This window comes from Erpetoichthys calabaricus, chromosome 4, assembly GCF_900747795.2.
Source record: "Erpetoichthys calabaricus chromosome 4, fErpCal1.3, whole genome shotgun sequence".
NCBI classification, from domain to species: domain Eukaryota; kingdom Metazoa; phylum Chordata; class Cladistia; order Polypteriformes; family Polypteridae; genus Erpetoichthys; species Erpetoichthys calabaricus.
This window is the reverse complement of record NC_041397.2, coordinates 310356371-310384259: the sequence shown is the minus strand read 5'-3', so window position 1 is coordinate 310384259 and position 27889 is coordinate 310356371. Positions and strand designations below refer to the sequence as shown.

The 27889-nt window shown below is 45.9% G+C and overlaps 2 protein-coding genes across 3 annotated transcripts in view; both read right to left on the bottom strand.

The window, feature by feature from the left end:
* Positions 1 to 7127, bottom strand: part of gart (phosphoribosylglycinamide formyltransferase) — a 156723-nt gene extending 149596 nt beyond the window's left edge. Inside the window, exon 1 of the mRNA XM_028790419.2 lies at positions 6983 to 7127. The gene's annotated coding sequence lies outside the window, so the exon portion shown is untranslated. The remainder of the gene's footprint in view (positions 1 to 6982) is intronic.
* dnajc28 (DnaJ (Hsp40) homolog, subfamily C, member 28) overlaps positions 1 to 27889 on the bottom strand; it is a 1235492-nt gene that overhangs the window by 392611 nt on the left and 814992 nt on the right. The window contains exons 1-2 of one of the 2 annotated variants that reach the window (XM_051925890.1): positions 22630 to 22734; positions 12430 to 14829 (exon numbers count right to left, since the gene is read on the bottom strand). In XM_051925890.1, coding sequence (XP_051781850.1) covers positions 13689 to 14807 — 1119 coding nt within the window. In that variant the 5' untranslated portion in view covers positions 14808 to 14829; positions 22630 to 22734 and the 3' untranslated portion in view covers positions 12430 to 13688. Of the gene's footprint in view, positions 1 to 12429; positions 14830 to 22629; positions 22735 to 27889 lie in introns of those variants that run through there. The other variant, XR_007934652.1, reaches the window with a different exon arrangement.

The following is a 27889-nucleotide window of genomic DNA, read 5'->3' as shown; positions in this document are numbered from 1 at the left end:
TTAGATTTAAAATGGATTTTAAGATACTCCTCTTAACCTATAACTAGCCCCTGCCTACTTGAGTGTCTTGCTCCATCGTCACAATCCCCCTCATGTTCTTAGATCCGCAGATCAGATGCTCCTAACCGTTCCCAAGGCACGTTTTAAAGCTCGTGGTGAAAGGGCTTTTTTCGTCTGTGCACCCAGGCTCTGGAACTCCTTACCTTTAGTGGTTAGGCAAGCCACTTCAGTCGCCACATTCAAATCACACCTAAAAACGCACTTCTTCACATTGGCTTTTAATTCTTAACCTGTCTTATTTCCACTTGCTTTTTGCTATTTCTCTGTTTTATTGGGTCCCCTGACCTGTTTTTAGTGTCTCGGTTTTAATTCTCTCTTAATGTTTGTTTTTAATATTTTGCTTTTAGTCTTGCTTGTTTTAACTGTACAGCGCTTCGGTCAGTTGTAATGCTGTGTTTTTAAGCACTTAACAAATAAAATTGGTATGGTATGGGTATGAAAGGCACTATATAATAGATAATCTTTTATTTGTCCCCAGGGGGAAATTGGGCTTTTTACAGAAGCTCTTTAATAAAAATACATGACGAGGTAGTAGGGATATTCTGATCAGGTTTTTTTTTTTTTTTTTTTTTTTTTTTTTAAGGCCAACACCAATCACGAACATCCTGTTACCCGATTGGCCGATTCCAATAACAATTCTGATTTGTGTGTCCCCCCCCCCCAAAAAAAAAAACTTTACACTACTCTCCTGCATAACCAGACAAATAGCCTTATGTCCCAATATTAAAGTGTATTTTTACAATTAAACTAAAGACCACAGGTGTTAACTGTTCATTTTTGTTAACATAAATATGTAGGCTTATTGTTCAGTGACCATAAAACACTAAATATAAATAAAATTTCCTTAAAATACATACTTGAACTAATAAAACATGTACTAAATATTTATCCAATAATACACAGGGCATAAAGACAAATAAAATGCTTACAAGCTGTCCTGTTGTTTAATGTTTTCTATGATGTACCTAACCCAAACATTCATGCACTTGCACATTAAATAATTCATTTTACGTTTTGCTGTTAAAATATACATTTACTTTATTTATAAATGCGTTTTTTTTCTTCTTCAGTGTATCAACTAGACATTCGTAATTCTTGAGGTATAATTATAAAATACGGCTTCACCATTTTAATTAATTATAGATAGATAGATAGATAGATAGATAGATAGATAGATAGATAGATAGATAGATAGATAGATAGATAGATAGATAGATAGATACTTTATTAATCCCAAGGGGAAATTCACATACTAGTACTCGTTTGTTACCAAACCTTATGCTGTATGACACACAGCCAATAATACACACTATACAAATCTCAAAAAAAAAAAAACAAACAAAAAATATCCTATTGTTTACTTAGCAGCAATTTCAATTTTGCGTTTATCTTTTCTTTTCCGCCCCAATTAAAAGTGTAAGCTAATGTATTTTAATCGAGCTCCTTGTCTGAACACAAGCAGTGTGTGTTTTAGGACAAGATAAAAGGTCTGAATTCCTCAAAGCAGGTTTTCTTGCTGTTTGTCTAACGGCACACAAAGACTTCTCTGGTTACTTTCTTCAGTTTATTGCTGCCTTTTCTTTAAAAGGCTAACAGTCCAATAGCCTCTTGTTAATTATTAAAACAAGCTTCCACTCACTGCTCTTTGTTTACACTGCAGGAAGTTTGCTACAAAAAAAACACACTGGCTCAGCACTGCAATGAAATCACCACAGAGCCTAGAAAACCAGCAGGCCTTTGTATCGATCACCAATCAAGTCTTTTTTTTTTTTTGGTGGCCGATCGATCGGAGCATCTGTAATAGGTATGTAAATAAACAAACAAATAAATAAACAGACACACTATAGTCTGAACACACACACACCAGAATGACAATAAAGCAAGAAAATAAAACATCTGACTTGTGAGTCACAGCTCCAGTAAGGTGCTATACAGGAGTATTGGACCCCCGTTGTGTTTCTCGACACACTTCTGCTGAATGATTCGCCGTCTGAACACCCTCAGCGTTGGGGTGTCACAGAGGGAGGATGTGTAGCGTTGTTCATAATGGCACTCAGTTTTGTTTTAATTCTCTCCTTTGCTACAAAAAAAATTACATTACATTATATACTGTACTTAAGCTTAAATTAGCTTGTTGATTCAGTGGGTCTCTCTTGAAGTGACGTGACCAGCTCAGCACACCAGAGTTATAGAAGATGTGAAGGAGGTCACTTCACTCATTAAAATGAGCAATTTAAGGAAAAACAGCCTGCCCTGTCTTTTCAGCTCTAGTTCCTCTGGGTTAGGAGACCAGTCCTGCCGGTTATTAATGTGGTAATGTGGACCCCCAAGTACTGGTAGCAGTGGACCACCTCTACATCCACTCTCTGAATAGGGACCAGACACGTGGTGAACGTTTCCTGGCTTTGCTGATGTGAAGTTACAGACGATTCTCTTTGCACCACCTGACCCCTCTCCTCTGTCTCATTCCCTTTAACAATACACCCCATAAGTGTAGGGACTTGGAAGACCATGCAGTGAGGTTGAAGCAGAATATGTCCAAAGTACTCGTCCTAGGCTGCGTTCACACAACACCATTTTCATTTTCAAAATGTAGACATTAGTCTCCGTTTTCACGTCTTGTCCCGGCAGGCAGACGAGGACGCCATGCTCAATATGCTGTGCCAATGACGGACCTCCTATGCTGTGAAGGTGCAATTCGAATTACGTTACACTTCGTAAATACCTACAACTTGGTTAAGTTACTTGTTATTACACTTAAAAATTGTACAACTCTTGTTATTTGTATAGATTTGTGCAATTCAGGTCTGCTGCTGTAACCCTGTAATTTCTTTCTATCTAAATATTCACCTCCAGACTGTAGAAAGAGGCTTTCAACGAGGAGGCACCAAACATCCAGGACGTTTTATCAATGCTATGACATCCTGGGGTCTTCCCATGACTTGAAAATGTAGACTATGAAAATGCAGAATCCTGTAAATGCCAATAGGGACTCTGCTCTGTTGGGCCCTTTAGCAAGACCCTTAAACTGCAATTGGTGAGCGCTTCGAGTAGTGAGAAAAGCGCTATATAAATGTAAAGAATTATTATTGGGTCAGGTTGGGGAGCGTGCACTGGAACTGTGCAACACCACACATCACATCATGAAACCCCCAGACAGACATGTGGTCCAGACCCCCCCAAAACAGAAATGACCACATCTATCTGCCACAGCCAAGTGTTGTGTGGGCATCCCCGTGCGCCTGGTACAGACGCACGGTGGATCCTATGAGCCGGATCACCACATGGCCGTAGTGCCGTAAGCGACGCTCCCTCATAATGCAGGTCATGTGCCTCATTCAAGACCCCTTGAGCAACACAAAGTCAAACCAGCAGTGCCCAAGGACCCTCTGAAGAGACACACATGAAGGAGTTCAGTCTTCACCTCAGGTCACTGGATAGTGTCCATATCTCACCAACAGGGGGCACCAGGACTCTAAAGATTGGAGCTTTGTCCTTTTGTGCCACACACCCCTTTCCAGTGACCTCATGACCCACCCATGCTCTCCAAATCCATCTACTGACTTGTGAATTTCCCTTTGGGATTAATAAAGTATCTATTATATAGCACCTTTCACTCTATTACATAGTGCCTTTCATATCTATCTATAGTGCCTTTCACTCTATTATATAGCACCTTTCACATCTATCTATCTATCTATCATATAGCACCTTTCACATCTATCCATCTATTACATAGTGCCTTTCATATCTATCTATTACATAGAACCTTTCACTCCATCTATTATATAGCGCCTTTCACATCTATCTATTATATAGCACCTTTCACATCTATCCATCTATCATATAGCACCTTTCACATCTATCCATCTATTACATAGTGCCTTTCATATCTATCTATTACATAGAACCTTTCACTCCATCTATTATACAGTGCCTTTCACTATTACATAGTGCCTTTCATATCTATCTATAGTGCCTTTCACTCTATTATAGAGCGCCTTTCACATCTATCCATCTATTACATAGTGCCTTTCATATCTATCTATAGTGCCTTTCACTCTATTATAGAGCGCCTTTCACATCTATCATATAGCACCTTTCACATCTATCCATCTATTACATAGTGCCTTTCATATCTATCTATCTACCTATCGATCATAGGAAGAGTCACCAGAGACATGAATGTCACTGCCAAGGTAAGTAAAGTAAGGTCGACACTCTCCACAGACAAGACACACTGCTGATGGCTGTGCCCAAGAGGTCATTAAAGACCTGGATCTTGGTTTTTATCAGGACACTGTGGTGTAGCTCACGTCAAAAAGGCCCCCTTTTAAATAAATAATCGCCATGATGCGAGGGGGCGTGGTACGTGTGGCAGGAGCAGTTCTCAGGTGATGCGGACGGTCCTCACTGAAGTGCACAGGAGAGGAGTCGTCCACATCCGTAATTGGTGCGGGGAGCTGCTAATTGCCACATTTGGTCCACGTCCCCGTAATAAATAGAAGCGCGAGGCGGCGAAGGGGAAAAAAAGAAAAGAGAGAAAGAAATGGACAGAGGTTAAGGGAGGAGAAGGCTGGAAAAGTGGGGAGCCGGTGCGAGCGAGCGACAGCAGGCAGGCAGCTGGAAGGAGAGCCCTGAGGGAAGGTTTGACCGACACTCAGGGTGGATGGATAGGGTCACTCCTGCTGACCAGGATCATGGATGGCTGGCCGCAGAAAGCAGCGGCAGTTGTGGAGGCTTTGGGCGTGTTGAGCCCCAGCGTGAGCGCCTTGTCCGCTGGGGGAAGAAACCCAAGTCTCAGTCCGGCTGGAGCCCAGGGATCGGAGGGCTACCTGACCAGTGTGGAAGGAGCTGCCTATGCTGGTAGGGCGACTCTCCTGTTGCAGGGCCCGGAAGGGAGAAGCAGGGGAGTTGTCGGGTTAAAGAAGAAGGCACCGGATTTTTAAAGAAAGACAATTTCCAGCCATGAGTTTAAGCTCGGGTTTAAAAGGATTTTATTTTTTTGTATTGGATATTAACCTCCACGATTTCCCCTCTGTTTTAATGGATTATTTATTTAACGACGTAGTTTTGATACACTGCACTATTTATTTGAACACGGTTTTGTTTTGTTGGTTTTTAAATAAAAGCACTTTGCACTTTTTGCACCATCCCCTTGCTTGGTTAATAATAAATAATAATTCTTTACATTTATATAGCGCTTTTCTCACTACTCAAAGCACTCTCCACACAGGGAGGACCCGGGAAGCGAACCCACAATCTCCTTACTGTAAAGCAGCAGCACTACCACTGCGCCACCTGTGCCTCACGGTCTAGCTCATCGGTGACTTTACCAACAGTGTCACCTTCAAGGGCTCCCAGAAGCAAGATGGGAGCATGGAGCGAACCCGCATCATCACATACACTCTCCAGCCCAGACCCTCAGTCTCTCGAGAGCCCCCCACCAGAGCCTCCATTGAAGATCACAGCTTCGTCACCAAAGTCAAGATCAGGGAATCTTTCTGTACGAACAGATACCCTCCCCCCCAGAATCAACTGGGAACAACACAGAGGTTCTGCCTCCACTCTGCACAGCACTCGCAGTACCAGTGTACAGGCTGGCCATGATATCCAGCAACCCTCAGGACGTCCCACAGGGCAGCTCGGTCAACTGAGTTGAACGCTTTACAAAAATCGACAAAAGCTACAAAGAAATTCTGCCGATATTCGCATTTGCGCTCCACGAGACCCCCTCAGTGCCAGGATGTGGTCGATGGTCCAGTTCTTGGGCATAAAACCAGACTACTGTACTCTGGTCGCTGGTAGGTAGGAAAGTGACCATGGGTGTTATTCAGGACGACCCTAACGAGGACCGTACCCAGCACTGAGAGCAGTGCTATCCCCCCTGTAGTTGTCACAATGCAGGCGATTCCCCCTTCACTTTCCAGATAGGGACGACAAGTTCCATTTTCCGGTCAGTTGGGATGCCGCCCGTCTCCCAAATGTAAGCAATGCCAGGAGGACAGCCTGGAGAAGTTCACCCAGGATACCACAGATCCCTGCAGATTCAGATGTGCGTAATGCTTCAATTTCTCTGTAAGCTGGACATGGGTCACTAGACCATAGATGGTGGGTCACTTGCTCACAGATTCCTTTAACAAACGCCCCCTTAACTGCCTTCACAGCCATCGTTTTCAGTTCTCGGTACGGACCAGAGTTGCCATCAAGCTATGCACCACAACTCCTCGACCTCCGAGATGAAAACACGTCCTTCTGGGAACACCAGCAACACCAACACAGCCTCTAAACTCCCCAGTCAAAGCGAACTGACAGGTAGACCTCCATCTCATCCTCCATTCCCTCAACACCTTCACCCAACCCCTGCGGCACCCTGCCTGCGCGTTCGATCGACCCGAACTCTCCACGAACAGCGACCTCTGAACTCTTTCCAAACCCTTATTGACGGCTCCGCTTTTGTAATCTCAACCGGCATGGGGCCTGCTATTGATCTCCCCATCGAGAGCTCCTCTCATAGACAGAACTTTATTTGTTCCCGGGTAGGAATGTGGCTTTGTACAGAAGCTCTTTAAATAATTACAGAAACAGATACATATATATAAACCCACACCAGAATAATTAAAAATGAATTAAGAATAATAATCATGATCAGAGAATCTAACTCTTCCACCCCCCCTTCGTGAACTCAAGCAGGTTTCGGCGTAAAGAAAAGCGAAAAACAAATGAGTGAAAAGAGAGCGAATCAGAGCGATGCGCCCGAGACACATCTCATGCCCCTCAGTATGCACAAAGCTGTTCCCTTAACTGTAGTAAACTTTTAACATGCTTAAAACTGGCGCCTGTCTTTAAGTTACGCGGAACTGCGCTCCCACCCCCACGTGGCTGATACCGCGACCCGATCTGGACAGTATCCACACCTCACCTGTGCTCTGCTCGGTCCTGACTGGTCACAACGGTCTGTCGTCCCCACCACAGTGATGCTTCTCTGCTCTCGCGCGTACCACAGCCAGCAGTTCGCCCCACACGGACTTAAGTCGCGCGGACACGTGCAAGGCGGGGAACGAGGGGGCGTGGTCGACCCTGACGACAACTTCATTAACATCCTCCAAAAGTTTACATTAAACATTTAGATGATGTCCGTGTCAAAAGTAGTATTTATTGCACTTCATCGCTTGGATTTTTTATATGCTTAAAAAAAAAAGTTTTGCACTTCAATGGCAGTGCATTGTGGGTATTGTAGTATTTGACCCACAGGTTTGATTTAATGTGTCGCTGGGAAGGTGCGCTGGCACACGCCTGCTAAATGTCTTTATACTTTTTCACTGTTTCATACTTTCTTTCATGGTGGTTTATTTTTGTTCAAGACTATAATTCCCTATTTTTCAATCAATGGATTTTGTGTCTAATTCTGAATCAACTAAATCCGTAACTTTCAGAGCTTTTGGATTGAAGCACTACTCCCAAGTATCCAAGATCTGTTATGCTTGTGGCGCTGCGCTAATGTCTGCTCTGACCTGTTGGGTCTTTCAGTTATGCAGCAACCTAACTTTCTATTTGTGCATTTCATTCTTATGTTACAAGGATATTTAAGCAGATCGCTACGTTAACCCCGCTGGCATTAACCTTTTCGGTGGGCACTTTGAGCGGTAAGGCGATCGATCAGTCAATCAAACTCTATTTATATAGCACCTTTCAAACAACTCAAATGCAATTCAAAAGTGCTTTACAAACTGATTGACACGTTAGTTATTCAAAATTAATTTATAAACTGCATTGTAGCGTCGGCCGGCACTGACGTCCCAGGAGGCTTTGCGCCGCAGCAACTAAAATAAAACATTTAATTAAGATTTGATTTATGTTGTATTTTAAAACAGTTCTTGTGTTTAATGTTGGGTTATATTTATTAAAGTTGAAAGGGAGAGTTGGAGTTTGCTACTACCACTAACCGATGCTGCCTGGTGTACGAGTCCCGATATCGGAACTGAAGAGGTGTGCTGCAGTTGAATATTCCCGTTTAGGTTTAGGTTTATTTGTCATATATAGGTTAACACAGGGTCAACATACAATGAAATGTGTATGACGAGAAAAACAAGTCACTCAGCCTAGATCCAATAAAGCTAAAAAATAATTAAAAAAAAATTACAAGTTAAAAATAAGACAAGCCATATAAAATAAAATGCGTACGTTTTAAAAGAAGTTATAGAGCAATATGAGTTGAATGAGCAGCAAGTACAATGACAGTTATTGCACAGATAATGTTTTATAAGTACAGATGCATATTCCATAAAATGCAGATGCATGTTCCAGTCAGTATTCAGAGTGTGTACAGGTACAGTTTGTGTGTGAGTAGTGCAATGCAGATGTAATGTAAGTGTATGTAAGTGTTCAGGTGTTGCTGTTGAGGAGTCGAATGGCCTGGTGGTAAAAACTGTTCTTAAGTCTTGTAGTCCGAGCAGCCAGACTCCTGTATCGTCTGCCAGACGGTAACAAGGAGAACAGCTGGCGTGCTGGATGGCTGTGGTCCTTTATGATGCTGCTTGTCTTACGCAAGCACCGATGGAGGTAAATGTCTTCAATGGCAGGGAGACTCTTGCCCGTGATGTGCTCTGCTGCCTTCACCACTCTCTGTAGTGATTTCCAGGTGCTGGCAGAGCAGCTCCCATACCAGACGGTAATGCAGCCCGTCAGCAGACTCTCGACCACACTCCTGTAAAAGTTTGAGGTGATGTTGGCATTCATTCCAAACTTCCTCAGCCTCCTCAGGAAGTAGAGCCGCTGGTGAGCTTTCTTGACCACAGTGTCTATGTGAAGGGTCCACGAGAGATCCTCGGTGATGTTTACTCAGAGGAACTTGAAGCTGTTAACCCTTTCAACTTTTACGCTGCTCATATAGATTGTCTGGTGTTTTCTGCCTTGCTGTTTCCGATAGTCCACGATCATCTCCTTGGTTTTGCTGACGTTAAGAGACAAGTTGTTATCCAGGCACCAATTACTCAGTGCCAGCACCTCCTCTCTGTAGGCCGTCTCATCGTTGTCAGTGATAAGGCCTATGATGGTTGTGTCATCTGCAAACTTGATGATGGTGTTTGTGCCGTGTTTTTCAACACAGTCGTGGGTGAACAAGGAATACAAGAGCGGGCTAAGCACACAGCCCTGCGGCGCTCCTGTGTTTAAAATGAGTGATGAGGATGTGTGTTTGCCGACTCTCATCACCTGGGGCCTGTTTGTGAGGAAAGAGAAAATCCATCTGCAGATGGTCGTCCCCAACCCAAGGTCGTCAAGCTTCAAGACGAGTTTTGAGGGGATGATGGTGTTGAATGCCGAGCTGTAATCTATAAACAGCATTCTTACCTATGTATTTCCTCTTTCCAGGTGGGTGAGGGCAGTGTTTAGTGTTAGCGCAATGGCATCCTCTGTAGATCTGTTTGGTCTGTAAGCAAATTGGAGAGGATCCAGCGTGTCGGGGAGGGAGGAGCAGATGTAACCTTTGACCAGTTGCTCGAAGCACTTCATAATGACCGATGTCAGTGCAACCGGGCGATAGTCATTCAGACAGGAGACCACCGGTTTCTTTGGGACAGGAATGATGGTGGATGCCTTGAAGGAAGTGGGGACCACTGACTGCCTCAGGGAGAGATTGAAGATGTTGGTGTCTTGTATGATTGCGTTATTTGAATGTACAACTCTATCAGTATTAAAAGAAAATGTTCAGAAGCGAAGCCTCTTTACGTAGGTAACCACCCATACAATCAGATTGAGATTCAGACTACGAATGCTATGAATGTAATTACAGTAATCCCTCCTCCATCGCGGGGGTTGCGTTCCAGAGTCACCCGCGAAATAAGAAAATCCGCGAAGTAGAAACCATATGTTTATATGGTTATTTTTATATTGTCGTGCTTGGGTCACAGATTTGCGCAGAAACACAGGAGGTTGTAGAGAGACAGGAACGTTATTCAAACACTACAAACAAACATTTGTCTCTTTTTCAAAAGTTTAAACTGTGCTCCATGACAAGACAGAGATGACAGTTCAGTCTCACAATTAAAAGAATGCAAACATATCTTCCTCTTCAAAGGAGTGCGCGTCAGGAGCAGAGTCTGTCAGAGAGATAGAGAAAAGCAAACAAATCAATAGGGCTGTTTGGCTTTTAAGTATGTGAAGCACCGTGCAGCATGTCGCTTCACGAAGCAGCTGCACACAGAAGGTAGCAACGTGAAGATAATCTTTCAGCATTTTTAGACGAGCGTCCCTGTCGTCTAGGTGTGTGAACAGCCCCCCTGCTCACACCCCCTACGTCAGGATCACAGAAAGTCAGCGCAAGAGAGAGAAAGAAAAGTAAGCTGGGTAGCTTCTCAGCCATCTGCCAATAGCGTCCCTTGTATGAAATCAACTGGGCAAACCAACTGAGGAAGCATGTACCAGAAATTAAAAGACCCATTGTCCGCAGAAATCCGCGAACCAGCAAAAAATCCGCGATACATATTTAAATATGCTTACATATAAAATCCGCGATGGAGTGAAGCCGCGAAAGGCGAAGCGCGATATAGCGAGGGATCACTGTACTCCGATCTCCAGGCTGTCAAATAACCGAACCACGGCACAATGTAAAGAGGCTTCACTTCTTACACTGACGTCTGAGGTTCGATCCCCGAGAGGGGTGCAGCAAGTGTGCATGGGAGAAACACGTGTCACGTACTCTTTGCATTATTTGACAGTAAACTATACACAGTGCATCCGGAAAGTATTCCCAGCACATCACTTTTTCCACATTTTGTTACGTTACAGCCTTATTCCAGAATGGATTAAATTCATTTTTTTTCCTCAGAATTCTACACACAACACCCCATAATGACAACGTGAAAAAAGTTTACTTTTTTGGCATTCATGCCAAACTTCCTCAGCCTCCTCAGCAGTTCCAGCTCTGTGTCTTCTTGGGCTGAGTCTCTACAAGTTTTGCACCCCTGGCACATTTCAGTATCACAGTATCTGAAAGTAAAGAAAGGTGAAAGTCTCTGTAAGGCTGATGTCTCCGGTCACCAAAACATTGTAATGATGTTCTTAGAAAAAACACAAAAATCAACAGTTTTGGAAATGTCTGCTGTAGCAGAATGAGAGCAGCAACAGGCCATGGAATTAAATAACGGGGTCAATTAACAGCAAGGATTGGTTTCTCGTTAGGAGATTTTGGTTGAGTGGACATCTGTTAGCTCGTTTCTATTTGCCTGCCATTTAATGAGGATTGGAATAAATTCAGGGGACTGAATCCTTACAAAACTGGGCTATAACAATGAAGGGAAAAGAAGTTAATCAGCAGGGAAAACTGGTCACTGATTAAGAAGATGGTTAGAATGAAAACTTGCAGCCACTGCAGCCCTCCAGGCCCGGAGTTCGACACCCCTGTCTCAAGGAGAAGTGAAGCACACGCACTGCACCCGAGTGCCACATGCACCTAAAGAGTTGGAATACTTGGCTCAGCCCAAAGCTCAGACTTTTAACCCCACAGACCATGTTGTGTGTGGCGAGGCCACTTACAAACACTTCACATCCATGCTAATGAAGCTTGAGGGGCGCTGCCATGAAGAATGGGATAGACTACCCAAATCCAGGGGTGCAAAACTTTGTAGAGACTCAGCCCAAGAAGACACAGAGCTGGAACTGCTGCGAAATACTGGACATTGACAGGAAGAAGAGATTTCAGGTTTCAATTTTCAATACATTTGCAAACTTTCATAAAAAGATATTTTCACTGTTTTTACGGGTTATTGAATGTGGATTCAAAGGGTGACACGTTGGTGGAGTGGTAGCACTCACAGTAAGGAGATCAGCATTTGTGTTGCATGTTCTCCCCATCTCTGCATGGGTTTCCTCCAACTATCCAAAGACTTGCAGGTTAGATGGACCAGTGATATTGAAATGTGCCCTGGTGTGTGGTTGGCATATGTGTGTGTTCACTCTGTGATGGGCTGGCAACCTGTCCAGGTTCTGGTCCTGCCTATTGTCCTGTGCTAGCTGGGATAGGCTCCAGCACAGGATTGAGTGGTTTAGAAAAGAATGACTGATGGGCAAAAATGGCAAATGTGTTCCATTTTAAACTAAATTAGAAATATCTAATGAACATCTAAACCTACACGACAACAAAGTGTGCAGAAAGTGAACAGGACTGAACACTTTCTGATCCCACTGTGCACTGGTGCTGCATTGGCATCAACAGTCTGCCCATTAGTATAGCTGTATCATCAGATTTATATGAAATACAGCACTAAAGGAAGAAAACATGTAACTTACTTTATCATACAATACAATTTATTTCTGTATAGTGGCCCAAAATCATACAAGGAGGGCCGCGATGGGCTTTAACAGGCCCTGCCTCTTGACAGCTCCCCAGCATTGACTCTCTAAGAAGACAAGGAAAAACATGGAAGAAACCTCAGGAAAGGCAATTCAGAGAGAGACCCCTTTCCAGGTGTTAAAAAAAAGGGGGTCAATACAACACAATACACAGAACAGAACACAAGTCATCCTCAGTACAATATAATAGTGCAACAGAAATATGACAAGGACAGAGCAGAATTCAACAGGAGATGATATCCCATAATATGATTTGGATTTGTTTAGAGTCCTGGAGACCTCAGCCATCAAGCTGCCTCCTCCCTATTGGCCATACCACACCTGAATCAGAGCCAATCCGATGACAGGAGCCCTCTACCCCATGATTCCTGCGATCCTCCATCAGGGATGACTTTACCATAAAACAACTTGGCAGGTGGGCACCAAGATGCCACATTTGAGTACCGAGAAGAGAAACAGAATAGGTGAGGGTTAGTAACAAATTCTAACTGTCACGTTACTTATGTTTTAAGAGATGCAGTCTGCACAGTTAATCAGCAGCTCTAGTCAGGGTGTGCTAAACTGAAGTAGTGAGTCTTCTGACGCTGAGACTGAAGGGGCATCTCTTATAGTAGCAGGCAGACCACTCCCCAGTTTAGGGGGAACATGTAACTAAAAACTCGACCTCCCACTGTTACTTTATTAATACTTGCAATCCTAAGCAGACTGGCATCTTGAGACCTTAATGTGCGCTCAGGTTTGTAAGTCATGATAAGTCCAGACAAGTAAGCCGGACCTCAGCCATTTAAGACTTTATACGTTAAAAGGAGGATTTGGAAATCATAATTTGTCATATTCCAGAAGGACATTCCGAAATAGTCAATAAACTCTGTCACACACATGCACATGGGTTGGGGGCAGCTAAAGGGCCTGAATGAGAGTAATTCCATGCCAGACCAGGGGATGGCAGAGTGCACTGACTCTTTCTCTCACTTCTCTGCAGACCAGTTACGGGAAATTCCGCCTGGCCCTGATGATGTCACTTCCGGGTCCGCCCCCTTACGGATGATGTCACTTCTGGCCCCACTGATGACGTCATTTCCTCTGTTTGCCTTTAAAACCCGCCATCTTGACCATTTCAATGTGGACTCTAATCTGTAACACATTGACTCTGCCAGTTTTGCAGCCAGGAAACCAATATCTACGGGGTGGCTGCCCCACACCTTTTTTGTGTCTCTTTGTCAAGTTTATGACAACAAATAAATGGACGCGAGGTTCAGATTGATTTCACACAGTATTTACTTAAGAAGGTCCCTCATCCACTTCAAAAGGCCTCCCCTCTGATTTGTATCCTCCTCGCTCTCGTCCTCGGGGGGCCGTTCACGCTGCTCTATACGTCTTAACTCCTCGTAGCTACATGACACCCTCCCCATCTCGCGCTCCACATTAAAATGGACCATCTGGCGGCTAAGCAAAGGTACAACGAGGTTGAAGTCGTTCACTTTCTTGTTAAGGCTTGCTAGATCTTTGGCAAACTCCTCGCACGTCACTTGCCACTGCCGTTGCCTGCTTGCGTTCAGGGGCTCGCCGATCTTCCTCCTGGATGCCAGCAGTTCTGCTCTTAGTTTGCCAATGGTCTCACGGATCTCCTTCTGTGCCAAGATCCACTGCGGTTGGTACCCATTGTCGATGAGGATGCGATTGAGGTTGTGAGTCATCGGGTCGATATAAGGATTGTTACCAAACTTGGTCAGGGGCTTTCCTTTACCACTCAGGTTGCTGAAGTCCCCCTTGGCCATTGACTCCTGGATCAGATCCTCCACCAGCCTTTCAATGGCTTGAGTGATCTTGATCTTCTTGCTTCTCCGCAAGTCACTGGCAATGAGTTCGTTCCCAGCAGTCTGGGCCTCGAGGGTTCGCTTCCTGTACTCTAACACTTGATCGGACGCTCGGTCAACCTGAAACTGTCTATACTGGCGTTCTCTCTGGCTCGGGGTCCCGATTCCCACCCCTTCAAAGGTTAAATACTGTCTGTGCTGCGGGGAATGGCGTTCACGTTTCTCTTCCTCTTCATCCTCTTCATCTCCTCTACTCGCACTTGCCTCTTTCCTCTTCTTTTCCGCTAGGTAGGACAGCACAGTCCTGTAGGCCTCTTCAATCTGGTTAAATTTTATGGGGTCACAACTGGCAGAGCCACTGTCTGGATGGTACTTCTTAGCCAGCCTCAGGTAAGCCTCCTTCACCTCCTCTGGGCTACTGCTGAGCTGTTCTGGAAGTTCTAGCAGCTTGCAGCAATCCAGCAGGTTCTTTCTTAATACAAGGGTGGAGAAGCAACGGAGTGAACACTGCCGAAGAACTCCGTAGACACGACAATGGCGAAGAACGGCGGGCACCGCGATGAGCAGGGAGACGTTCATTTTCACGGACAGTTCCAATGACCTAGTGGAGACAGACAGGTGAATTAGGTGACCTAGTGACGGGTTTTACAATTCAGGGATTGAAATTCATTTTTAAATTTAACTAGAGGGAGATTTCAGACTCTGGGGGGGAATGATGGGGGGGGGGGGTCAAAAACCCACACTTTAAAAAGCACTTTGATAATCATATTGAGGAGTGTCCAGCCGCAGTCAGGACAGTATGGCCGTATGTAGGGCAGAAAACACGGGCGGAATCACGGAATTAACGCTTAAAATCGGAATTTAGAGACTGAAGGGGTGACTGTATAAGGTGGTCCAGATCTAATTATGCAACTTTTAATGCAATTCAGGAAAAAAATGCCAGACAAAAGAATTGTTCGAAATATCTTGTAATAAACGAAAATGGACTTACATTGAATTAATTTTTAATGTAATGTCCCACTTGTCCACCATTCAGCATCACGTGTCTCGGCACATTTGCACAGGAACTTTCCCAAACTCCACAACAATCGCCAGGCACAGATCCTCCAAACTGTCAACAGGATGCACGTGGACCTTGTCCTTAAGATATCCCCAAATAAATAAAATCTGGTGGGGTAAGGTAAGGCGACCGTGGAGGCCATTCAACAGGCCCTCGACGTCCTAACCACCGGTTTGGAAACTGTTGGTCAAGGAAGTTCCTCACATTGCCCGTTATCGAGAAAAAGCGAACACATCGCACCCGCTGTTCGACTGACAACCATCTCCCCGCCATTTTGGAATGCAGGGCAGGTGCTGCCATCTATAGGCAACAAAAAGATTTTTTTGTGAATTCTGTATGTAATAAACTTAGTAAGTTATAGCGTAATGAAAATTGCATAATTAGATCTGGACTATCCTGTAGTTCTATCATTCAGATACCGTTTTCTAGTTTGTTGTTTTTGAAGCGTACGCAATTCTTTGTATAAATCCAGTCGCGCCTCGATCTGTTTGTTTGCGTGTTTCCTCTATGTTTTCTCGTTAAAGGCACGCGAATTAGCCAGCTGCACGAGACAGAAATGTCGAAGCAGGCAGGATCAGATACCCTAACTACAGTCGGGGAAAAAACGAAGAAACACAAGCTTAACTGCAAAACAATATCCCGGCGACTTTTACGAATCTGGACAACTTTTCTGCAAGTTTTGCCAGCATACCATAGACTGGACTGTGGTATAGCGGGTCCGCGGCTTCATAAAATATGGCCAGGTTTTTAAATCCATAAAGCCGTGTCAGTCTCCGTGGGTGCGATTGCACGACCGTGGGGAGTTAATGAGGTAGTTGGAGTGAGTCGGCCTCAATTGCTTCATTGGCTTCCTGTGGCTTGTAATTAAGGCGCTGCGCCCACGGAGATGTGGGTGTATATATACGGGCCGGCACAAGGGGAAGAAGAAAGAAAAAGTAAAGGAGAACTCAAAGATGGGGATCGATCGAGGAAAAGAAAAGGAAAAATATCGAAAGAGAAGAAGAGGTTAAAGGATGTGAAAGGCAGTCTTAGGTGGAGGATCTGGCCACCTGAAAGGAGGAAGCAGTGCGAGCTGGGTCCCGTGAAGAAGCGTTAGCTGTGGCGCTCTAGGGGCTGAACATTTGGGTGGAGTGTGGCGAATAAGGCAGGTGCCCTCCCTAGGCTTCTGAGGTGCGACTATGTGAGCGCGAAGGAAGAAAGGAGGAGAGTTGACCTCGGACAGTCTGGCCGTGATGCCTGGAGGCAGCCAAGATGGAGGTCAGCCGAAAAGAGCTCGTAGCTGCTGAGTCTCCGCCGGCTACGCGAACAATGGGTGAGCCGGGGAGAATGAGAGATGGAGGTGGGCGGAGATCATGAGCATAGAGACTGCATTTTAACTTCTTATTTTTAACGGATTTATTTATTGCTTTTTATCCCCACTTTTCACTGTTTTTATGGATTATTAATTGGAACTGTGGAGCAGTGCACTTTTTGTTTGGACATAACTGTTTTTGTTTGCTGATTTTAAATAAAAGCACTCTGCACTTTTTCCACCATCCCCTTGCTTCGTTGTTGTTGTCTTCACTGCCTAGCTCATCGGTGACATTACTGACGGTGTCGGGTTCAAGAGCCCCCAGAAGCTGGATGGGAGCATGGAGCAGAGCCGGCATTGTCACATGGACACGAAAACATACTTGCAATGAGCACGTCAAAGCGAAAACCCATCTCAAGAGCACGGAGAAATTAAGATCAGAACAGAGGAAATAACAAAATCGTCAGATGCCAGACGCCAGGTTGTGTCCATGTGAGTCGGAGATACCGTTTGAAAAAAACGCTGAAGATGCGTCCGCGGACCACAGTCCAGATAAGGAGGTGCGCTTCCAGAAAATGACAGCAGTCTTCGTCAAACTCATCTGCCCCGTGTCTTTGAACAACATATGGATGCTGTTCTTCGAAAGGTTCATGGCAAGAAAATATATGTTGTAGTTGATGAAACAACTGATAGGCGAGACCACAGCGTTCTCATCATAGTGATAGGTGAGTAAACGTTTGGCTGGATGGTAATTATTTTATGTAGGCAGATCTAATTACAGGGGGTCCTTGGGTTACGACACAGTTCTGTTCCTACAACAGTGATGTAACCCGAATTTTGGTGTAAGTCGAAACACACCCTAGCCTAAGCCACTTACCTATCCTAACACATTTGCAAAACCATAATCTAGAACATAAAAACACAACTAAGCCACAGAAAAAGGAAAAGGACATAAATATACTGTACTGTACTGTAGTAACAGGAAAAAATGACAAAAAAATTAGTGTAAAAAAAATTCCTTACTTTTATTCCTTCTGATCTCTTTACAGTGTCTAATTTCACCTCCATCATGATGGCTTTCCTCTTCTTCGAAGCACTACCATCTGAAGACTCTGACTTTTGTTTAGGAGCCATGATAAGGGCCAAAAAGTTCGCAAAGAGAGCAACACAAACGGAACACTTGTGCTGCGCGCAACCAAACTAGTTCGCCAACTCCCTCACTCATACGCCGCGTGCAACCAAACTAGTTCGCCAACTCCCTCACTCATACACCGCATACTTCCGCCGTACGCAACCAAACTAGTTCGCCAACTCCCTCACTCATACGCCGCGCGCAACCAAACTAGTTCGCCAACTCCCTCACTCATACGCCGCGCGCAACCAAACTAGTTCGCCAACTCCCTCACTCATACGCCGCGTGCAACCAAACTAGTTCGCCAACTCCCTCACTCATACACTGCATACTTCCGCCGTACGCAACCAAACTAGTTCTCCAACTCCCTCACTCATACGCCGCGCGCAACCAAACTAGTTCGCCAACTCCCTCACTCATACGCCGCGCGCAACCAAACTAGTTCGCCAACTCCCTCACTCATACGCCGCGCGCAACCAAACTAGTTCGCCAACTCCCTCACTCATACGCCGCGCGCAACCAAACTAGTTCGCCAACTCCCTCACTCATACACCGCATACTTCCGCCGTACGCAACCAAACTAGTTCGCCAACTCCCTCACTCATACACCGCATACTTCCGCCGTACGCAACCAAACTAGTTCGCCAACTCCCTCACTCATACACCGCATACTTCCGCCGTACGCAACCAAACTAGTTCGCCAACTCCCTCACTCATACACCGCATACTTCCGCCGTACGCAACCAAACTAGTTCGCCAACTCCCTCACTCATACGCCGCGCGCAACCAAACTAGTTCGCCAACTCCCTCACTCATACGCCGCGTGCAACCAAACTAGTTCGCCAACTCCCTCACTCATACACTGCATACTTCCACCGTACGCAACCAAACTAGTTCTCCAACTCCCTCACTCATACGCCGCGCGCAACCAAACTAGTTCGCCAACTCCCTCACTCATACGCCGCGCGCAACCAAACTAGTTCGCCAACTCCCTCACTCATACGCCGCGCGCAACCAAACTAGTTCGCCAACTCCCTCACTCATACGCCGCGTGCAACCAAACTAGTTCGCCAACTCCCTCACTCATACACCGCATACTTCCGCCGCACGCAACCAAACTAGTTCGCCAACTCCCTCACTCATACACCGCATACTTCCGCCGTACGCAACCAAACTAGTTCGCCAACTCCCTCACTCATACACCGCATACTTCCGCCGTACGCAACCAAACTAGTTCGCCAACTCCCTCACTCATACACCGCATACTTCCGCCGTACGCAACCAAACTAGTTCGCCAACTCCCTCACTCATACGCCGCGCGCAACCAAACTAGTTCGCCAACTCCCTCACTCATACGCCGCGTGCAACCAAACTAGTTCGCCAACTCCCTCACTCATACACTGCATACTTCCGCCGTACGCAACCAAACTAGTTCTCCAACTCCCTCACTCATACGCCGCGCGCAACCAAACTAGTTCGCCAACTCCCTCACTCATACGCCGCGCGCAACCAAACTAGTTCGCCAACTCCCTCACTCATACGCCGCGCGCAACCAAACTAGTTCGCCAACTCCCTCACTCATACGCCGCGTGCAACCAAACTAGTTCGCCAACTCCCTCACTCATACACCGCATACTTCCGCCGTACGCAACCAAACTAGTTCGCCAACTCCCTCACTCATACACCGCATACTTCCGCCGTACGCAACCAAACTAGTTCGCCAACTCCCTCACTCATACACCGCATACTTCCGCCGTACGCAACCAAACTAGTTCGCCAACTCCCTCACTCATACGCCGCGCGCAACCAAACTAGTTCGCCAACTCCCTCACTCATACGCCGCGTGCAACCAAACTAGTTCGCCATCTCCCTCACTCATACGCCGCATACTTCCGCCACGCACAACCAAACTAGTTCGCCAACTCCCTCACTCATACGCCATATACTTCCGCCGTGCACAACAAACTAGTTCATCAACTCCCTCACTCATACGTATCATACTAAAGCCATGCGCAACCAAACTAGTTCGCCCACATAGTCTGTAAGTACGACACTAATGGCATAAGCCGAGACACTTTCAATTTTTTCAAGTTTTTATTGGAGTGAGTGTTGTGAACTCGAAACGTCGTATGTCGAGACATTGTAACCCGAGGACCCCCTGTATACATGGTGCATTTACTGTGAATCATTTCACCGATTACATTACACAGGTATTTAACCAGCATTAACGGTCTTTCCCGTAGAAAAATGTTATTAGTGAACGCCACTGGCTGTTAACGGGTTCCCTTTTAAAAATTAACAACGATGCTTCGGGATTTAGTAAATGTGTTGCCTCTTCGCAGTGAAGAGGCACACCAGGTCCACATTTGACTCTTCCATTATAAATTCGGCCCCTACAAACCCGGGCAGGCAGAAGAGCAGCAGGCGTCTCCTCAGATGCAACGAGCCCTTAAAAGCAGGTCTCTCTTTCTTTTTTCTTTTATTGATTGTATTGATTTTATTGAAATCACACAACATTCCATACAAATAAATCAATTTTCACAAAAATAAGATCGAAAACAAATCAATCCCCACCCCTGAGAAAGAGGGATAGGCCAGCAGAGTGAAACATAAAGCTAGTAAAAATAAGTAAATGGATAAAATAATAAGTGAATAAACATAAATGGAGAAGAAAAAGGAAAAAAAAGGGGAGAGAATCTGCTCCCTCAGTGCTTTAAAAGCTTATTCTAAAATGTTATTGATGAGATCCTGCCAGGTTTGGAAAAAGTTCTGCACAGATCCTCTAAGTGAGAATTTGATTTTTTCCAGTATATAACATCAGCTACCCACTGACTTAGAATAGTAGAGTTAGGATTCTTCCAGTTGAGCGAGACGAGTCTACGTGCCAATACTGTAGTAAAGGCCATTCCAGTTTGTTTGTCCTTCTCCACTTTAAGCCCCTCTGTGAGCCCACCAGACACAGCTGTTAGTGTATTAGGAGGGATTGTGACACCAATGCTGTCTGAAAGGCATTTAAACATTTTGGTCCAGAATGACGTTAGTTGGCGGCAGTGGGTAGCGCTGCTGCCTCGCATTTGGGTGACCTGGGGACCTGGGTTCGATTCCCGGGTCCTCCCTGCGTGGAGTTTGCATGTTCTCCCCGTGTCTGCGTGGGTTTCCTCTGGGCACTCCGGTTTCCTCCCACAGTCCAAAGACATGCAGGTTAGGTGGATTGGCGATTCTAAATTGGCCCTAGTGTGTGCTGGGTGTGTGTGTGTGTGTCCTGCGGTGGGTTGACACCCTGCCCGGGATTGGTTCCCTGCCTTGTGCCTTGTGTTGGCTGGGATTGGCTCCAGCAGACCCCCGTGACCCTGTGTTTGGATTCAGCGGGTTGGGAAATGGATGGATGGATGATGTTAGTTTGGTGCAGGCCCAAAACATGTGGCCCAGTGAGGCTGGAGGTTGATTGCAGCATTCGCAGGTTGGATCTTGCCCTGGAAACATTTTGGACAGTTTTAAGCGAGACAGATGTGCTCGATATATAATTTTGAGTTGAATAATTGTATTTATCGATTTTAATAAATTCAATAAAATGTTAAAAAAAAAAAAAAACAGGGTCGGTTAAAGCCCTCTCAGGCACTCCTTGAATGGCTTTGGGCTTTACAAGAAATAAATGAGGTGTCGTTCCTCATTAATTTACTTTTAAGTGTATGTCACATTCATCAATGCAAACACACCGATAGGACACATTTTGTCATTCTTAAGAAGGAACACTGCAACAGGGGTGGCACGGTGGCGCAGTCCTCCCTGCATGGAGTTTGCATGTTCTCCCCGTGTCTGTGTGGGTTTCCTCCAACAGTCCAAAGACTTGCAGGTTAGATAGATAGATAGATAGATAGATAGATAGATAGATAGATAGATAGATAGATAGATAGATAGATAGAAAAGGCACTATATGATAGATAGATAGATAGATAGATAGATAGATAGATAGATAGATAGATAGATAGATATGAAAGGCACTATATAATAGATAGATAGATAGATAGATAGATAGATAGATATGAAAGGCACTATATAATAGATAGATAGATAGATAGATAGATAGATAGATAGATATGAAAGGCACTATATAATAGATAGATAGATAGATAGATAGATAGATAGATAGATAGATAGATAGATAGATAGATAGATAGATATGAAAGGCACCCTGTCCGGGGTTTGTTCCTGCCTTGTGTCCTGTGCTGACTGGGATTGGCTCCAGCAGACCCCCATGACCCTGTGTTTGGATATACCGGGTTGGACACTGACTGCCTGACATTGCAACAGCCTCTCCATCTTTAAACAGAAGAGCAGTTTTAAACACTGGCAGTGTGTTCAGCATAAAACCATTTAAATGGTTTCCTAAAAGTACCCCAAGATTCCTGCTATTTCTCGTTGTCTCTCTATTCTGTGATCCCATAATCAGCATCGGCATATTTTTTGATGCTATGCCTCCTGACGTTGGGTTATAACGTTTGAAATTATGCATTTAAAACGTGAGAAGTGTCGAATTATGTCTAACGTTAATCGTCACATCTTCGATAATAAAACAGCAAGGGGCATTTTTCGGGACGAGGCGCACTTTCCTACACTGGGTCACATTAACAGCCGTGTGGTATTGTACCAGATTTTGTGCAAAGCGGCCTACACATTGTGAAATCAGCAGGAGCGCGGTGTCATTGAAAGTATTTTATCTCATCCAGTTGCTACTCCGAAAACTCAGCGTGTGGAGGCCCTGTTTGTTCTTTTACTTCTTTTTTCAGCTTCGTTACATTTTTTGCTCACCTCCAGTTTCCACCTTTATCCAAAATGCATGCGTTTGACATACTAGACAATACGCTTCAAATCTAACATGGACATTTAAATTTTACAAAAAATGAAGCGATTTGTTTACCTGAGGACACCGGCGGTGACATATGCGCACGTGGCCGTTTGTTTGGGTCATCTCATCACAACGTGATTTCGGGTCAGCCGCCGTGTCTTCCTGTCTGTAGCGAACAGCACCTTGGGAAATGCAGTTCATTTCGACGCAGAGGGGGTAGGGGTCAGTCTTCCAGGCTGCCGCGCAGAGCACCCTGTGAACTGTAGTTCGGCTGGTGGTAGTTTTCCCGAAGCGATTTGCGGGTTCCCGGTGTTTCCGTGCCTAATTATATTAATAGTTTAGTTGTGACGGTTAACTCAGAACTATAGTTAAGCGGGAGATTTGCGTTCTAATATTGTAGCATCTTCCATTTGTTTCTGCTTGCAGGTCAATCTGCGCGGAGTGTGTGAGTGTGTGTCCGAATTCTAAAAGTGTTTGTATACGAGTAGCTGTGGTTAGCTAGGAGGACAATCAGTGACTGAAAAAACGAGATCGCGAATACAAGCGGCTGAAATGGGTTTCCTCCGCAGGGTGTCTGGGCTCTCCCTTAAAGACAGGGTGAGAAGCTCAGTCATCCGGGAGGGGCTCAGAGTAGAGCCGCTGCTCCTCCGCATCGAGAGGAGTCAGATGAGGTGGCTCGGGCATCTGATCAGGATGCCTCCTGGACGCCTCCCTGGTGAGGTGTTCCAGGCACGTCTAACCGGGAGGAGGCCCCGGGGAAGACCCAGGACACGGTGAAGGGATTATGTCTCTCGACTGGCCTTGGGATTCTCCCGGAAGAGCTAGAAGAAGTGGCCGGAGAGAGGGAAGTCTGGGCATCTCTGCTCAAGCTGCTGCCCCCGCGACCTGACCTCGGATAAGCGGAAGAGGATGGATGGATGGATGGACAATCAGTAGTCATGGCAAAAATGGGGTCTTTGAGGAACTGAAACAATTGGTTTTGAAAATGATTCAGTTTTTCGAAACATTACAACCGCGCACCCCTCACCAGGAAAAGCGGATAGGAAGATGAGATGTGACGAATTAGTTCATTACAGTGACATCTGGTGGCCAGATTGCGCTCAACACGGAACTCCGAACTGGCAGACAGTCAAAATATCTGTACTGTATTATCAATCAAATCTTCTATCTACTGTATATATAGCCTATATAAATGCCAAATACCACTGACTTACTCATCACGAAATCTCCCGAACCACGAGGACTTGGGACTTGAAATTTGGAATGTAGGTTACCCTTGGCCCGTAGGTGCTCGCTAAGAAACGGTTTTAAAAAAATTTCGTGGTCCAAGCGCGAAATTTCATATAGTTTTTTAGACCCATTCACTCCATTTCTTTCTAAAATAAATGTGTTTAGAGTAAATTAAAAATACTTTAATTTTTCTGAAGAGTACAAGTTTTGTTTTGATTTTTTCGAGTTTCCACAAATTTGTAATTTATTTATCTTTTTAAAATAATTTAGTTAGGTTATTCCAAGGTATATTAAAGCAATTTTTTTTTTTTTTTTGAGGATTTGGATTTTCACGCCCTGCCCGGGGTTTGTTTCCTGCCTTGCGCCCTCTGTTGGCTGGGATTGGCTCCAGCAGACCCCCGTGACTCTGTCGTTAGGATATAGTGGGTTGGATAATGGATGGATGGATTTTGATTTTCATACTTTTTTATTTTATTCTTTTTCATACTTACTTCACGAATTAAGTTTATACCTCTTTAAATAAATCCGTAAAACTATGAACGAGGAAGGAAGGATTTATATTGACAAAGTAATGGTCCCTCACCGCGTGTCTGTTCTCCTCGCTGGCCTACCTTGTGCACATCACCGATACGGGTTGACATCGTTAGCCACGTCTCTAATAACTGGCGGAGGTTGAAGCCGTACACCACGACGCGGGCCGGCGACCCCTAACGCACCAAGCCTCGGTACCTCTCCAAAATGTCCAGACCCGCAACCGGCTGCAGGTGATGGCTCTACACAAACATGTCATTGACGCCACAATACTTACAGGCGTTGGACAGGGAGAGACGGTCTTCATTCCCCACATCCCCCTAATCCCGCCAGACTACCCCTTTCAGTTTAAAAGGCTGCAGTTCCCGGCGAAAGTCTGCTACGCCATGACCATGAACAAAGCTCAGGGGGCAAAGCTTGAAAATGGTTGGCGTGGATTTGAGGAGTTGTACGTGGCCTGTTCTAGAGTAAACTCCGCTGACAGCCTGGTCATCGTCCAGCCTGAGGGGAAAGCTAAGAATGTACAAGGAAGTACTGGCTTCTTAACACATACTGTAGGCTGTTTACTCCATGGTAAAATCCCTGGGCTTATCTTAATATCTATTACAGTGTACGTACATCCATCCATCCATACATTATCCAACCCGCTATATCCTAACTACAGGGTCACGGGAGCCAATCCCAGCCAACACAGGGCACAAGGCAGGAAACAAACCCTGGGCAGGGGCGCCAGCCCACCCACACACCAAGCACACACACGGGACAATTTAGAATCGTCAATGCACCTCACCTGCATGTCTTTGGACTGTGGGAGGAAACCCACACAGACATGGGGAGAACATGCAAACTCCACACAGGGAGGACCCAGGAGGCGAACCTCAGGTCTTCTCACTACGAGGCAGCAGCGCTACCCACTGCGCCACTGTGCCTCCCTGTCAACGTACATGACAATGTTATTTTTGATGTTGATTTTTGGTATCAGGTTTGGTAGATTGCTTAGGATTTGTACATTTTTTATGATCTTAAAAACCCCTCGAAAATCTATTTTTTAATACTAGGCGGCTCTGCCCCCTGCATGCTCACTTCGCTCGCCCACCCCCAGGTTTGGTTGACCAGATATACAATGTAAAAAGATTGTTATTTTCATGGGAATTGTTACATATGCATTATTTTCACTTTTACTTTAAAACTTTTGTAAAAACAACATTTGTTCTTTATTTCCGGCCCTGGGCGTGGTTACATCTCTCTCTCTCTCTCTCTCTCGTATAACGCAGCTCGCGTTGTGAAGTGGGACAGGCGGCTGAATGCACGCTAAGGAGATGCGGTCGGATCATCTGCTGTCTTGCTGCTGCTGCTGGCCGAGCTCCGTTTTGTGCTTGTCACGCTTTGCGTCGATCATTTAAAAGCCTGTACGGCAGCTGTCCTTTTGTCACTTCGCGTCTCTGCCGCTCGCGTAGTCGGGTTGAAAGCATGCTAAGGAGATGCGGTCGGACCAGCTGCTGTCTTGTTGCTGCTGCTGCTGCTGCTGGCGAGGTGCGTGTTCTGCTTGGCGCTCTGCGCATCAATTATTTAAAAGCCTGTACAGCAGCTGTCCTTCTGTCTCACTGCCTTGTCTCAAGTTGTGAGGCGGGGGGGGGGGGGGGGGGCTGATCGCACAATAAGGAGATGCAGTCGGATCATCTGCTGGCGTGCTGCATGTTTCTGCTTGTCGTTGTTTTAAGAGCTGGGAGCTCATGAAGTGTGTCTGCCAATAGCATTCCAACAACTGAGATGGTTAGATGATCACGTCTCGTTCGTTTCGCTTGCCCCCCCCCCGCCCCCCACAGAGGCGCACTACACACCACTTCCGGTTCTGGCCCCCTGAAGATGCCTCTTCTGGTTCTAGCCACATCAGTTCTGGTTCCTAACTGATGATGCCACTTCTGGTTTCCATCAACATCACTTTCGGTTCTGGCCCTCAAGGACGCCACTTCAGTTCCGTTTCTGGCCCCCTGAGGATGTAACTTCTGGTTCTGGCCCCCCATGGACGCCACTTCTGGTTCTGGCCATGTTACTTCTGGTTCAGAGTCCCACACCCACCCCATGGATGCCACTTCTGGTACCAGCCATGTCAATTTTGGTTCTGACCCTCAAAGACGCCACTTCAGTTCCGTTTCTGGCCCCCTGAGGATGTAACTTCCGGTTCTGGCCCCCCAAGGACGCTACTTCTGGTTCTGGCCATGTTACTTCTGGTTCAGCCCCCATGGATGCCACTTCTGGTTCCAGCCATGTCACTTTCGGTTCTGGCCCTCAAGGACGCCACTTCAGTTTCGTTTCTGGCCCCCTGAGGATGTAACTTCTGGTTCTGGCCCCCCATGGACGCCACTTCTGGTTCTGGCCATGTTACTTCCGGTTCAGCCAAACCCCATGGATGCCACTTCTGGTTCCAGCCATGTCACTTTTGGTTCTGGCCCTCAAGGACGCCACTTCAGTTCCATTTCTGGCCCCCCAAGGATGCCACTTCTGGTTCTGGCCATGTTACTTCCTGTTCAGCCCCCCGATGGATGCCACTTCTGGTTCCAGCCATGTCACTTTCGGTTCTGGCCCTCAAGGACACCACTTCTGGTCCCGGCCCCCTGAGGATGCCACTTCCAGTTCCGGCCACGTAACGTCCGGTTCTGGACCCCTGAGGATGCCACTTCTGGTTCCAGCCACATCAGTTCTGGTTCTGCCCCCAACCAGGATGCCACTTCTGGTTTCCATCAATGTCACTTTCGGTTCTGGCCCTCAAGGACACCACTTCTGGTCCTGGCCCGCCCGAGGGTGTCACTTCCGGTCATTTCCCATTTCCCACTGTATAACCACCATGTTTGCCTGTTTGGCTTTGTTCTCGGTTATGGACTCACCCGTACCACTTGAACCACATGTTTTGCTACAATTTTTGGCAGGCCAATTTCAAGTATATGGGCGGCTGCCCCCAAACCTCTTTTTTGTGTTGTTGGGATCATTTTACACTGGGGGGGCGTATCTGGTTTTTGAACTTCAGTGTGTTACCTACAAATCTTGTTGGTTGTGTTTCATTGCTTAGCGGTGCACTGGCACCCATTGCTTCACGGGGGTCTCCAATTCCCAAACCTTGTCGAACGCTCATCTCGGCATGGAATTAGGAGGGTTCTACAGAAGTATGGTTCTTCAAGGTGAACACCACCACTGCTGGTTGCCACCTGGGGGGAGGGTGTCCTCTTCATCGCAATATGTGGACCCTACTGAGCAGCAACGGGAGATCCTGAAAGTGTGTTTAATGCTCCTTGACACTTACAGACGACCACCCATTTGGTACGCAGCACAAGGTGTTCAAGCGGACCACCTCAGTGGTCCTGCCTGTTTCAGAGCAGATCGTGAGATTTGGTGACCCCCTCGTCATTTTAATTCACATAATAAAGTGACAGTGTATAGAGGCGTGGAACAGTAAGCCCTACAGCCCCAGTCTGGTTCAGTTCCCACCTCGTACCCTCAGTCCCACACTGAGCTGGTGTCTTCTTAACGTTCCTGGGCTTCAACTGTTAAAATTGCATCAGGTCTGGGACTGCTC